The 14883-nt window shown below is 38.4% G+C and overlaps 3 protein-coding genes across 3 annotated transcripts; 2 read left to right on the top strand and 1 right to left on the bottom strand.

The window, feature by feature from the left end:
• The first annotated feature begins 710 nt into the window (after positions 1–710).
• LOC149116002 (L-rhamnose-binding lectin ELEL-1-like) lies at positions 711–2580 on the top strand. Its single transcript, XM_089285591.1, has 2 exons — positions 711–900; positions 2096–2580. Exons 1-2 carry the CDS (start codon positions 792–794, stop codon positions 2413–2415), a joined length of 429 nt encoding a protein of 142 aa, XP_089141717.1. The 5' UTR covers positions 711–791; the 3' UTR covers positions 2416–2580.
• Positions 2581–2787: 207 nt separating this feature from the next.
• LOC110050059 (protein canopy 4-like) lies at positions 2788–9992 on the bottom strand. Its single transcript, XM_089285589.1, has 6 exons — positions 9632–9992; positions 8477–8603; positions 7788–7882; positions 7153–7277; positions 3804–3921; positions 2788–3312 (listed from the first exon to the last, which is right to left on the bottom strand). The coding sequence occupies exons 1-6, from the start codon at positions 9810–9812 to the stop codon at positions 3188–3190; spliced, it is 771 nt and encodes a 256-aa protein (XP_089141715.1). The 5' UTR covers positions 9813–9992; the 3' UTR covers positions 2788–3187.
• Positions 9993–10537: 545 nt separating this feature from the next.
• LOC110049974 (protein canopy 4-like) lies at positions 10538–14762 on the top strand. Its single transcript, XM_020755831.2, has 6 exons — positions 10538–11340; positions 11937–12033; positions 12197–12291; positions 12880–13007; positions 13683–13800; positions 14347–14762. Exons 1-6 carry the CDS (start codon positions 11010–11012, stop codon positions 14454–14456), a joined length of 879 nt encoding a protein of 292 aa, XP_020611490.2. The 5' UTR covers positions 10538–11009; the 3' UTR covers positions 14457–14762.
• The last annotated feature ends 121 nt before the right edge of the window (positions 14763–14883 follow it).

Raw genomic sequence — 14883 nt, 5'->3', positions numbered from 1 at the left:
AAATTTGCGCCAATATAAGGATCGTCCTCACCGAATACAAAATTCGATACATTTTGCACTACGACAGCAAAGTCATTTCCTTCCGTCCATCTACAACACAACATAGAGACTGAAACCCTCACCACAAAATGAGAAAACCAAACACTTACCTAATAGAAGATGAGGTTCCATGTTCCTTAAGAAAATATTGCACACTTGAGGTCTTGGAAAACCGCTAGTCGTCGCACGAAGGGAAAGTGAGTGCGTTCAACAGCTTTTACGCACCTCAAAAGTGCGTTATGTTCTTAGAAAACAAGGAACACCATCTTCTATTTTACTAAGAATATCGCACAAAAAAACGAAAGTATTTATATCGTAGAAGGGGCAGTGTTTGCGCTGGCAACAAAACATCCGGGACATACGTGCTCTATAATCTCCCGCCGTGCATCTATTAAAAAGTAATGCTCGCTCACTGGCTCCAATATATTAAATAGGGACACAGTAGCTATATTCTAAATAATAATGTTGCTGCAGTTCAAAATAAAACTTCATGACATTAAGATAAAACTTCAAAACCAAAAGAATAACGATCACATAAGAAGCTTGTGGTTTTGCATTTTAAGCGCAGTAAACTTTTAGCCAATATAAGTAGTTGCGTGGTTGAGAGATCGACCTCACCGGAAGTGGAGGAAGAAAAAAATTCGAAACATTTTGATTACGACAACAGGGCAACTTCCTTCCCACCCAGTTAAAAAGGTCTCTATGGTCTCTAGTATTTTATCTATTGCTGTGAATTCTGGCAGGCTAACAACATGAAGAAGCAAAGTCTACTATTTTATGCCATTTTTCTGCTTTTTACACCTGCTGCAAAATCATGGGAGGACACTGCAAACGAGAAACATGACTTCCTCGGTATTGAAGGTAAGAGCTTATTAAATATTAATCACAGTTTTCCAACGAGTTGCGCTGGCTTAACACATTAGCGTCAACTAAATAGTGAACGCGAAAGAGTCCAACTGAGATTTCATGTAGCTTTTAATAAAACATTGGAAAATGAGAGAAAACCTAAAGATCAATGATTCGTTGCGTCATGATGCAATCTGTTGAACTTATATGTATATACTTCTTGGACTATTTGGACTGTTGTTTAAGAAACAAAATTATCGAAGTCGAAAAATTCCACAGTGTCAGAAATCTTGACTGCTACAGACGCCACACTTAATAGAATCTTCAGAGCCAAAACTGTCAAATCGGCTTATGATCTGAACAATTAGAAATATCTCTAATAAGAGCCATTTTATCTTGATACATGAACCTAAACTCAAGTAAGGAATGGTGAATCGAACTGACCTCTTTAGTTTACGATAAATACACCAGCCACTTTAAAGCTTTGATTAGGTAAGGAATCGATTTTCTTAAAACTTGTCTATTCGCTATGTTCTATTTTGGTGATTGTCCCTAAAGCTGGATTTGAGGTCTCGTTGACAATGATTTCAATTATGTTATCAGGATTAATTACAGTCTATTCAGACTTCAAGGCCCCAAGGGTTTAAAACGCATGAAATGTTTTCCATCCACACTAAGCCATAAGAATTTAAAAACACAACAATCACCGGTCATTTTGGATTTGGGTTTTAGGAAAACCGAGTCAGAAAAATCACATGATTATGGTGACGCCATAGTTTTCGAAAAGCTCCGTTTTCAAACTGTTTTCGGACGGCGCTTTTAAATTTCTCCGGTTTGAAGACTGTTTTCGAAAAGCTTCGTTTTCAAAATGTTTTCTGTCCACGCGAAAACGATAGGAGGTGGTTTTAAATTTCTCAAAGTGCCTCTCTTTACCTGGTGTGTGTGGAGAGCTGAGAGGGGAGGGTTGCCCCGCAATGTACCGCCACGCAGATTTAGCAAGTGTTTTGACAAATGCTTTAACGGGAAAAGTGTATAAAAAAGGAAAGAAATTCCATGAGTTTCAAGTGAATACAGAGCAGTCCTTGATTTCATATATTTTTAGACTCAGCTTCGCCTAATAGCACTTACCTCGCTATTGATTATTGTGGATATTGCGAAAGACCTCATTCAATTATTTTTTCATATGTGTTAATGTAATGTTTCGATTTAGAGAATGCAATGTCCATCGTGATTTGTGAAAGCCGCGGAAACAGAAATGCCATCAGCTGCGAAGATGGAGAAATAATCAGCGTGATGCAAGCGTCCTATGGCAGAAATGATGTTGAGAAGTGCAGGTACCTCTCGCGTACTGGCGTGCCACGTAAGCATAAAATGGACACCAATTGCCATGCTGGAAATTCACTTTCTATTGTGCAAGGCAAATGCAACAACAAAGCCCGCTGTAGGCTACGTGCAAACAACCGAGTATTTGGTGATCCCTGTCCCGGAACATACAAATATCTGGAGGTCAAATACAGGTGCATTGAATGACAACAACTTTGATTTCATTTGTTGTTGCTAAAAACCAAGCCTGAAGAATGTTGTACGCTGATTTTACTCTGAAATCACGCTGTAATCTACGAACACGTCAATCTTTGTTAGCCTTGGTGTTATAAAATAATAGTTAAATGAGTAAATTTTTAGGTTTTTAACAAATCGTTTTGACTTTCTCTCTGAAACGTTTATCTCTGATAAGAGGAACAATTCGCACTGCAAAATACCACCCACCCATATATCATACGTAGCTTCCTACTGCATATACCCGCTGACAGTTACCACGAACTCATGGGGCAACCTTAAAGAGGGGAAAAATCAAATTCGGACCAAAGTATCTCGCAAACTAAAAGAAACAGTGACAAAGAATCATCATCACAAATTTACTTTATATATGTTTGAAACACCAATACAAAACATCTTATTTTTCCCACAATTTCCTTTTTAAATGCGTATCAGTTATTGGTGATACGCAGTTCTTTGTACGCTCATTTCTTCCGATTCTTAACACTTCATGAACAATGCATCTTGAAATTTCTAATGGCCTTAATCTTTCCATTTTATCATTGGTATATCTCTCCACAAATTCCAGTGTCTTAATGCGCGTTCGTTGTTTGTGTCTTCTTTTGTTTGCTTCTCGTATATTATAACCAATGCTCAGTTTGCATCGTGTTATTTTAAGGTTTCTTTCAATTATTTTACTTTAACTCAGTAATTCTGCCTGACAGCAGTGCTGTTTTGATTTCATTATATTTCATATTTTGTTTCTCTACAATTCCCAATGTCTATCTTCTCTCTGTGGAATGGTCGGTTTGCCCGCTGGTTTACTTGAGTTGTTTTCTTGCATAAAGGCATAGTAATCCTCGGGCATCTCCGTTGAAGCATTGAGGCAATCTGAAGGAGAAAATCGATTGGTTTTTCGAAATTTTCTAGATACCTACGTTAAATTTACAACAATTATGGCTGATTTGGATAAATCTTAACACGGTTTATTTTAATTTGTCTCTTCGCTTTCCCCTTCTGTATTATCCACGTTCTAAAATCAATATAATCATCTCTAAGATCTACTTCCGGAAAAGCCAATCTCCAACATTCAATTACTCATTTATACATTCCCAAGTTCAGTCATTCATTCCTTTATTCATTCATTTACTAATTCATATTTTTTTCGACTCTTTTTTCTTCTTAATGCCGGATATGTCTTGGTGACACACCTAATTATTTAAAAATAAGCAAGTTCTTTAAAGCGCGTATTCTTGTCATATTCTTAGCCCCTGCATAAAATGCGTGAGGTCCGGCAACCATAAGATTGATTGGGACTTTTTATTGAAATTACATGAAAAACAATTTGTATTTTTCTTGTTATGTGGTGATGTGAATTGTACCTTGTTCATCTTCGTCCAGAATTCTCTCAACACACAGCCAGTCGAGTAGATTTTCTTTTTGATCACCGAAATACCAATGTGTGATGTCATCCTCGTGGATCTCCAGCATGTGAATACACTATGAAATGAACACTAAAATTAGCTTCACTGTTTTAAGTGAGGTTAGAAATCATCAGCCGCTCGAAAGACGTAGAGGTCGAAAGCTAACTATCCGCACTGAACTGGAAAACGAGCATTGAAACCCACTCAAAGAAGTATGGCCTCTTGAAGGAGCGCAATCACGGTATTTTAAGTTATTTCGGCCACGTACAAAATTAGCTTTAAATTAAAGGTAACCAGAAAATAGTAGTTTACTAAGTTAAAAAAAAAACAACAAAGAAATAATAATAAACCGAACTTGACAAATTTAGGCTGAATTTTTCAAAATGCGCAAGCAGTGACGTAGCTCCTTCGGTCCCAACTGTCTCATAGCTGTAGACGCTTATCCCGGTTTCAGTAAAATGACGCGGCTAGGAGTATTGTTACTTCCCCCTGAATGGGATGCTAGTATGACGCAGGCTACCCCTCAGCATTCTGTCATTTTGACCAAGCAATTCGCCAGGCGGGACTCATTTACATGCCTGGGTGGAGAGAGACACGATAAGAGCAAATTGTCCTGCCAAAAACCACAACGTAATGACTCCGGCCAGGGCTCGAATCAGGGCCCCATTTCTCAAAAGTCCCGGAAACTTTTCGGGCCTTCAGATCCATTTTTAGTTAATCGGTATTTAAAAACAAAGAGTTGTATACGTCTGAAACTTTTTGTATAAAGGGAACTTCTGTTCACATTTAGAATACGTGAATGAAACGGACCCTGCAATAATAATAATAATAATAATAATAATAATAAGGTTTGAGATTTTGCTGTGGCTTTCCGGGTGCGGAAACTTTTCGGGACCTTCGAGAAACGGGCCCCAGGCGGCCGCTCGATCGCTCACTCGATCCGGAGTCCAGTGCACAAGCCATTAGGCCACTGCGCCCCGCATCAGCCAAAGAAAGACATCACATACTAAATTGACGGTGAAGTAGAAAGTGGGCCGGTTATTGAAAAGGTGAGATACGGTTTGACCGGGACTGTGGCTTTATCATTGAATAAGCCCTCTATCTGGCTTCACACAGCATCCATTGCCTGAATTGTTCCCTATTAAGAATGTTCAGGAGCCATAATCGGGGACGGAGACCGTAAGCGCGCGCCATTTCCCATGATATATATGGGTTATTGACCAAGTGTGAGGTCAAGATGGCTGGATATTGGCCAAGTTCTTTTTTTGCGTGTTTATGGACCGAGACGGCGTCAAGGTCCATAAACACGCAAAAAAAGAACGAGGCCAATATCCAGCCATCTTGGCCGAACAAGCTTGGTCAATAAAGGATTTATTATATGGCTTTCGGGAAAATTTTTCTTGCGGGACATGGCGGGTAGTCCCGAGCGGGCAAGATAGCTCCATCTTGCCCGCTCGGGTAGCCAATCACAGCGCAGGATTTGATTCATCTTGCCCGCTCACGGAGCTAGCCATATAATAAGGGACAATAATTCTATTTTTAGAACAAATTGCGCCATCGCCGGAGGCACACGCGCGTACATACTGCGAGGATTTTTGCGGATGTCGCGCGGAAGAAATGGCGTCCGAAATTCCTGAAATTTTTCATGTTTTTGGCCCACGACTCAACGCGTTTACGTCTGTTGGAATTTTGCTTAAGTATTTTCGTCGTAAGCTGCTCCAGTTTGAGTGAAGTAAGACAGTGTCGAATTTAGGTATGTTCCGCTTTAAGCTTAGATATATATCGCTGACCAAGTTGTGTTCTGACGGATGCTTCTTTTACATGAGCTGTACATTACTCCACTTTAAATCTCACATACGTTGAAGATTAACAGCTTTTCCATTACACAGCAAAAAACAGCTGGATATGTTGAGATATAGCAGAGCTTCAGGACTTCATAGTTTCCTAGCTCCACTTGCCACACGCTTGCGAGGAATTTGCCAGTCTATCACGACCGATAGGTAAAACAAAATAATTGCTAGTTTGAGTTTCGCCTGAATTGTGAGCAACGCTTGACGTTTCATCAAGGCCCAAAAACTTTACGTCCGTAGAGACTGCTCAGTTTTATTCGTGTAAAAATCCAGTAAATTTTCTGTTGTCGATGAATGAGAGCGCCCGCCGATGCATGTTTTGTTTTTGTACAGTCAGTAAACATGACAAATTGTACTTCCGCCGCACTTTCGTGTGAAAACGTACATCGAACTCAAACAATGACTGTATAGTTTTAAATATGTTTAAGATTGATAAATGTTTGAGAACATATTAAAAGCTAAGCTGAAAATATGCGAATAAAGCAAAAAAAATCAGCAAAGTTACGATGACGCTTTCTTTAATCAACTTCGAATAACGATTTCGACTTTGTTGATCGAGTTTAAAATATCAAAACTCCTTGTCTATTTTCATTTTCGCAATGTAAAACTTCACTATGCTTATGCTGAAGAAACACACATGATGTTAGTAGCCTTTTTTGCGTTCGTGAAATTTGTTACAGCATCTCAGCACAAAAGATAACGAAAGAAATCTTTGTCAAGATTTGCTGACAATTGAAAAACCGACTCGGACTTGAAAGTGCACGAGCTGCAGTATGCAAATGAGCTAATTGTACGCGTCAGACTTTCCTTTCAAAAACTTTTGCAAACTCACCAAAGAAGCAGAAACAATAAGAAACCATCAAAACAGGTTTTGGTTATGATTAACCATTGTCCGAGAAACTCACAAATTAACTCGATACCAGAGTAGAGAGTTTTCTTGCTATATTCTTAAGTCAGAACAAACGCAAAAACATACGCGTAAGCTTACAACTAGCGCGAGCAGATCTTATTATTCATTCCCAGCGCGAGATTGAAGTCTTGTTTTCGACCCTGAAAAACCCACCTTTTCCGTGGGCTCAGAGCATAAAACTACATATAAGCGCCCTGGTTCTTAGTCCCTGCCTTATTCCCTGCCATCGCTGTGAAAAATACGCAAGAGAATCTCTCAACTCTCACCATTTGATCATGCAACGTGACAACATCCACGCGAGAACCCCGGACATGTGCGTGGATCCGCGCGGGTATATGACGTCAGGATGGCGCAATTTGTTCTAAAAATAGAAAAATTGTCCCATATCATAGGTACGCGCGGATCCCAAGACTTACGGTCTCCGTCCCCGATTATGGCTCCTGGAATGTTGCAAAAGTGCTTCAACGTACCCTGGTTAGGCCTAGTCGATAAGGCACCGGCTACTTACAAAGCATATACTTTTACATAAATCTAAGTTCTTAGTTACCTTGAATTTTAGTCGGCCCATTTCGTAAGTGTAGTCTTCGACGACCTCGTCTGGCAGCTCATAGTTAAGTTTTACTTTGGATTTCGCTGCCATATCGTCCAATACTTCACGAAGTTGACTCTTAGCTGAAAGGTAAAGGGAAGGTTTTAAGTTTCCTCTCTTGAAAAGTATTCTTCAGTTTACAGGTTCTTCAATTTTAATTTTACCCACTTTTAGCCATCTTTGTTTCTTTTTGTTTTGTTGTCAACTCTTTAGTGCTTTCTCCCTAATGATAGAGCAATCACTTTTTATATAATAAGTCAAATCATTCTCGCATTTTGATTGGTGAATGGAGTATTGATTACTTCATAAGCATTTTTTTGTACGCGCTTTTATACCACTCTTTTGTTCTCACCACATTTTCACGTCATCTATGATCTTTTACTGAACAGACGCACAGAAACATGGAATCTATTTGTTAAATACCATATACCGGCAAAGTCTAATATTTCCTCCCCAGTTGTCTACAGTGGATAAGTGTTGACAAGCCAAATACGCAATTAGATGATGGAAAGTGAATAACGCTGTCCACCATTTAAACAACGAAGTAATGTCCTTCGCACAAGGCTGTGAATTTAGCATTTAACTCTACGAACCTCCTTTGATGTAGGGGAATTCGGGTCCAGGCCTTGCGCGGTAGAGTTTCATTCTCTCGCACAAGTTGTCCAGGACATCCATAAGACGTAGTTCCCTTGAAAATAAAACATGAAATCGAGAATTAAGAATGAATATAGAAATACCGAAAAAAGTCTGCGCTTTTAATTTTTCAAGCTTCAATATGCTTCCTACGATCATGAAGGGAGACAATAAAAAACGTCTTAGGTGCGAACTTCCACCAGGAAGAACACGAAGCCAAGACTCTACGGTGCATAAGTACTTTTTCTGACCAGTTATCTAGCTAAGCAAGTGAAAAGTGAAACATAAGACATTTTGACTTAACCATATGAGGAAGTAGCAGATCCCATTAAAATAGTGCTCAATACACATATAGTGTAGAGCTGAGTATATGAGTAATAACGAAGAGGCAAGATTTGCTGTTACTCCGAGTTTCGTGCTTACGCACTCATCAGACAGTATTTAATACTGTCTGATGAGTGCGTAAGCACGAAACTCGGAGTAACAGCAAATCTTGCCTCTTCGTTATTACTCATAGACATTTTGACTTATTCATCCATCCATAATCTGAAAGGCCCAAAAGCAGCTTTAGAGCATGTTGGAATCGTAAACTACATCATTTACTTAGTGAAAGAAACTACATCATTTACTTAGTGAAAGATCTACTTACGATTTTTCATAATGAATGCTCTTGTCAGGATTCTCCAGATCTTCAAGAGCATATCCTCGAGGTACATCTTCTCGACGATCCGTTTTCTTCATTTGCTCTAAAAACTCTGTCACCATAAGGCGGCATACTAAAAAAACAAGAGTGTAATAAAGTTGAACCTCCACTAACAGCCACCTCTCTACAACGGCCACTTTCGTCTGTCCCCAACGTGGCCGTCGTGGAGAGGTTCGATTGTAGTATTCTTAAATTTCGGTGCACTCTGACTGTGAACTGAATCAGGGATCAAAACTTGCAACATATACTTGAGTTTTCCCTTGACCTACCGTACCTCAGTTAATTAACCTGGATTCTAGTATTCTTTACACAGCAATCTTCGGACGGCTGTACGCAGGCTAGTTAGAAGACTCCGTGAAATTTTGACGTTTATGTAAAATTATTTGGTTGATGTTTAAAGCGACTGTTAATTTTTTTTTTTTTTTTAGCTACTTGACTCAGAACTATTTTAAACGCCAAGTATCCAGTTCCCTGAAGTCGCTTATTTTAAAAGTCGCCTTTTAAAAACAGCGTTAACAACTGAAAATATATTTTCAGTTACAGCTCAAGAAAACTGTCACGGAACATCGAATAGGGTTTCAAATAAGCTCAGTGGAACCCGTAAGTTTTTGTAGAAACCAGGAGAGAGTAGAAACTCATCGGAACCTTAAGACAGGTGATTGCTATCCTGAGCGCTAAATATCAATGTGGCGCAAATATAGCTCTTGCCTGGAATGGAAATGGTTAAATTAGAGCAAGAGAAAATGAGTTCAGATTATGGTCTCTTGATTAAAGACAATGCAAACGTTCTTCCACTATCAAACGTCATTTTTGTATAATTTTTCTTCAGCAATAGCAAAAACTCACCCGACCAATTAACTTCACCACGACAATCGATAACAGAGCTATTCTTTAGTATGAAAATGCACAGATCAATTTATCCATGCGATTTTCTCCACGCAATAAAATTTTTTTCAGATTTTACAAAAGTGTTAGCAAGACCAAAAAATAGTACAGGAACCGGCGAGTGATCAGCTCGTATCACAAATCACAAATCAGCTGTTCCTTTCACCCTTTTACAGCTTAAGGATAAATCATGAATTATTACTTATGGTTACTTACCTTGGCATTTTGTAGGTCTTAAGCCGGCGGCCTGGTGAAACTTGGTAATGTACGGATTGATCTTTTTATCTTTATTAGGATCAGGTCCAACTTTGATCCTCTCTTCGCGGCAAAATACGATTGGTGTAATTACTAACAAATGTAAACTGGAAAAAACTAATAATATTCTTCCTAACTGCATGGTATAACGTAAAAATATGAATTTTTCCAGGCAGTTCCTATACTATTTTGTCGCTTTAGATCGCGTAAATTCTTATAAAAATATAATGATTATATTCGTTCTATACTTACAACCTTGTTTCTCAGTTGCAATGGTGATTATCTGTGACTCGGCAATTGGTTGCTCGAGGCGAGGTTCAGACCAAAACAGCAGCTAAACAAACACAACATTGCTTCTTTGTAATATTCATTTATTAATAAGATTTTTAGTCATTTTAGTCATAGGAGAGTAAATTAACAATTCTAAATAGGACGTGTTGAGTTCAACACGATTTCGGTAACATTTTAATGATGAAAACACCTGTTACACCAAATTTAGCTATAAAATAACATGAAAATGGTAATAACTTGAATTGTATACCGTGAAACAAAGAAAGTGTAGTGGAGCATAAAGATAAAAAATATCTGATTTTAGTTTTAATATATTCCGAAAAAAAAAACAGAGGACATAGCTTAAAGGGAAATTCAAACTCTCTCCCTCTATTTCAAGTTAATTATGTTCATTTATTTTATCTACAATACATTAAAAGAAATGAATAAATGAGCCATTTGGTCTACTCGATGCCATTTATGAACGGAATTCGTTTCTTTTCTTGTGAGAGAGTCAGCTCTTTTTGTTGATTCAGCTGACTCAAGCAGCTGAGAGGAAAGCACATGTAACTGTAGGGAAAAATGGTTCAGTTTACGTCGACGTTTTAGCGAACGCGAAAAAGTAACAGTCTTTAAACGTGGCTTATTTTTCTCCTGTGTATGAACAAATGTATACGAAGTTGTCTAAACACTGAGCAACAAGGAAATCTTCGCTTTCAAACGTCTTTTAACAGAGATCTGATCACTTGACAAGCAAACAGAGACAACTTTCGCATTGTGGCAGACTTATAATCTCCCCACGTGTACATTGTAGATTAGCGTACCGTGGAATACATTAGCAATTATTACGGTTGACAAACGCTATTCAATAGCGCTGTGCCACGGCAAATAACGAGCGGCCGATTCAGTTTCTATCTTTATCATACAAGGTTGGCCTAGGTCGTGAATCACTGTTTAGTAACAACGGCTAGCGATATTAGTGCTTACAAGGCCGGAAAATTTTCTTCCCGTCATAAGTAAATCATCACTGTTGGAGAAGCGAATTTAATTGCAGATTATTTGAAGTACAATGCGCATATTGTCAAGATATGGTGTCGTTTTAGCTCTGTTATTATTTTGGAACATTATATGTGCGGAAGAGATCGACGACGAATTTGAAATAATGGATGGGATAAGAGTGAGAAAAGACTCAATCAACATTGACATGAACGATGTGGGCAAAAAAGGTAAAACAGAGGGAAAGCGGGAAACGGACGAGGATGGAAATGAGGTTATTGAAGACGATCAAGTTGATGATGATAATGATGATGACGATGATGATGATGATGATGATGTTAGTGGAGATGATAGTGAAGAGGACGACTTAGAATCCACAAAGCATCTTCCAACAAAATGTCATGGTAAGCTGGTAAAAACGGATAAGGGCAGCTGATTATTCATTGCAATATAAGGTGACTGTTTATTACTTGAGTATTTTTCAAAACGAAATTTTGTTTTTTTTGGAAACTCAGCTTATCTTTAGAGTAAATTCAAGTGCTGAGGATATGATTGATCGTCACAGTTATACACACAACTTAAGCAGTCGTGAAATTAAGCATGAAAAATGTTCAGGCCTGAAAGGGATTCGAACCCATGACCTCTGGGATACCGGTGAAGTGCTCTACCAACTGAACTGTCAAGCCAACTGGGAGCTGGTCCCATTGTGAGTTCGCAATATACCCGTAGATGGTGAAGAATACAAGTGAATATATGAAAGATCATATATTTGAACTGCGGAGAAAGATATGAAGATATGATTGTTCATCGCAGTTATATACACTACTTAAATTGTGTGTATAACGGGATGATCAATTATATCTTCATATGAGTTCTCCGCAGTTCAAATATATGATCTTTCATATACTCACTTGTAAAATCAAGTGCTGTTAGTTCGTGGTTGACTTTAAGTTTTGCTCCCAAATAACTTGAATAGTAATAATACTAAATACTTTTCTAGTTTGCAGGCTCCTGGCCGTAGAAGTTGAGAATAAACTGGCAAATATTGCGAGAATAAGGAAACCACGCGAAAACAATAGTCCGATTTATTACAAAGAGTAAGTAATTTTCGTCGATTTTTCCTTAGAACTGAAAATTTTTTTTGTACCATATACCTTGGCAAAATATGATTCAGTATAATTTAAATGGTTTTCAATTCAAGTTTTATTTTTTCACTTCAACTCCTGAGTGCTTCATCTTTTCTAACCGTTTATTTGTCAGGGAGATAGTTATGCTGAAGGTAACTGAAGACCTATGTGACGCCATGACAAAATATAACATCAGACCAAAGCTTCCCTTCAGATATAAACGAGGAGGTACGTATAGCTACCTGGAGAAGCGCCATAGTGCGTTAAACCAGGGTCTATTATAGAGGGTCATACTTTCCGCAAACTGCCATATTTTGCTCATTCGAAACCGCAGACCGCTTTCGTTTTCTCCTAAAACCCGAACCCCATCCTAATATTGGGACGATTATCATCATAACCGATCTTTTAGCAGTGCGTAGCAAATTTTTTTATTCCATCTGTCAGCTCAATAATCGTGTTTCTCCTCAGAAAGACCAATTTTTTTCTAAGCAAGTTGTTTCTAACTTCATTCAGTGACGTCACTAACCAGCGAACAAAGCGTTTTGTAGTCTAATGAGCTCTTCACAAACACAAAGATAGCTAAAGATGTTTGAATGACTGCCACAAAAACACGCTAAAACCCAAAACCAAGAACAAAATTTATGATGGCCTGCGACTGCGCGTTAATTTCTTGACCGTAAACCGCCAGAAAAATGCGAATAGTCCGAAAACCGGCACTCAAACTTGGCTTAAGCCGCCAAACCGCGTATAATATGCCCTCTTAAACTAAAGTCTCAAAGACAAACTTGTTGAAAATGTTTCCGTTTTTTTTCGTAGTGAAAAGTCTTTACCGTAAACAGATTGATGAACTCACAAAAGATTCTCGCATTCAGAAATGGGTGTTTGCGACACCGGAAGTGGAGATTGATGATCCAACTGGTGAAATAAGAAGACTCAAAAAACAGGTAAACAAGACCTCTCTATCAGTCAACTCTAGTCCGGTTGAGGACGGAGAAGAGCGAAAAACTGTTATCCTACTACCAGACTCAACAAAAAATAAATTTGACGAAGATATCAGTTTTCTAAAGAAACTACTGAGCTACATTGGCAGGCAAGTAAAAGTTGCTATTTTATCAACTTGAAGTTGATAAAGGTATAATAACCGCCTTAGTGAGCAGGCCGGAAGCCGATATTTTGAGCGTCAGCCGTTACCGTAAGGGCAAAAGAGTTGCCGTGGTTACCACAATTCTCTCGTCTCTTCTCTTCTCACCGTCCAAATGTTAATCCTCCGTAGGAAAAAAGATGGCGACTGGTACATTTACCCGTAGTTCTCAGCGCACGAAAACCGTAACAACGTTCATAAAAACGTACAGAAACGTTATAAAATCTTCAACCCTAGGCTACGTAATGAACTTAGTGCAGGAACAAATATTGTAAATATTTGGCTTTCTTTGTGCCTTGAAGGCTCTGTTAGGTTCGCAAGGCATTGTGGTAAAATGTACAGCCACCATCTTTTTCCTACGGTGGATTCCCAAGCAATTTTAATGCTGCGCAAATGTGTATTTAAAGTTCTCATGGAAAAAATAATTAAGTTGTTGACAGAATGACATCATCAGCAACCTGCTTTTTCGTAATTTTAGTGTCACGATATGCTGGTGGAGACACAGAAACTTCTCATTCATTGGTTCATGAAAGCGCAGTCACGCGATCTAACCAAGTGGCTTTGTGCTAAGAGAGTACTGCTTGAGGACAATCAAGGTATCTGCCTTATTTTTGCTTTTCTCTATCTGTTATGAAGTTTCTTTTCAGTCAGTCACTTATCAGTTCCCCTCGTTTTATCTGTAATAGTTTATACACGGTAGTAAAAAAAAAAAAAGTGTTATTTGCTTTTAGGGGCTCCAAGATCTATATGACACAGAACGGTTTCTTTTACAAGTCACAGTTGCAGGTCACTGGCAACCATGCAAGGGAGGTCTAAATGGGGATGCTAGAATCCGTTACATTTCTGGCAATTTCTCAGCTATCGGAAAACAGTTTAAGGTTCAGCCCATTTCCACCAGCTATGCGTAAAGTTTGCCAAACTCAGAACTGGACAATCAGCTAAAAGCTTCCATTGGTGGTCTCTCCGTAGACATTTCTGACCAATTCTCAACTATCAATTAAACACCATCTAGACCCTCGGTAAACGCACCATGCTTAACCTTTACAAACTCTTAAAGGACTAGCTATATAGGACCACCCCGTTCTATTTACATTGTAAGCAGTTCCCTTCTTTAAAAACAATACCGCCTTGTTTGTTCACAGACTGCCTTAAAATTGAGATGCCAAGAAGCAACAGAGTCCCGTCATTGAGACAAAAGAAACCAAAGGCAGAAAACAACAAGACGAACATTGCCTCTCACGAGGAACTTTGATTTAGATAGTGTTAGTTAGAACACTTTCGCAAATATGAACAAGTACTGATTTCTGAATTACCAGTTTCGTTTTCGTTATTTTTAAAGCTTTTTAAGAAGGGAAGGAGGTAGTTGTACAGAAACTACTTTTTCAACTACTTCATCAGCTAGTAGCGAGGGAGCGAGACGCAAATCCATGCGGTCACCTGAAGTATAAATTATGCTCTTAGCAGATTTCTACCATCACCCGATTCAAAATGGCCGTAACACTGAGTACTAAAACTTTAAACTGATATCAAAGAGCAATAAAAATCAAGGGGAGTTTTATTTCAGAAAAAGAGGAATATATAACAAATAAAAGAGAAATATTTATAAACAAAAAGTACAAAAACTGAAACCAAAATATAACAAATGCTTTCCGAAAATGGCTTCGAAAATTACTTATTAT

Source organism: Orbicella faveolata, unplaced genomic scaffold (assembly GCF_042242905.1).
Source record: "Orbicella faveolata isolate gen_17 unplaced genomic scaffold, um_ofav_v1 contig_13, whole genome shotgun sequence".
NCBI lineage: Eukaryota > Metazoa > Cnidaria > Anthozoa > Scleractinia > Merulinidae > Orbicella > Orbicella faveolata.
Note: the sequence above shows the minus strand (reverse complement) of the source record. Positions and strands in the feature narration are given on the sequence as shown.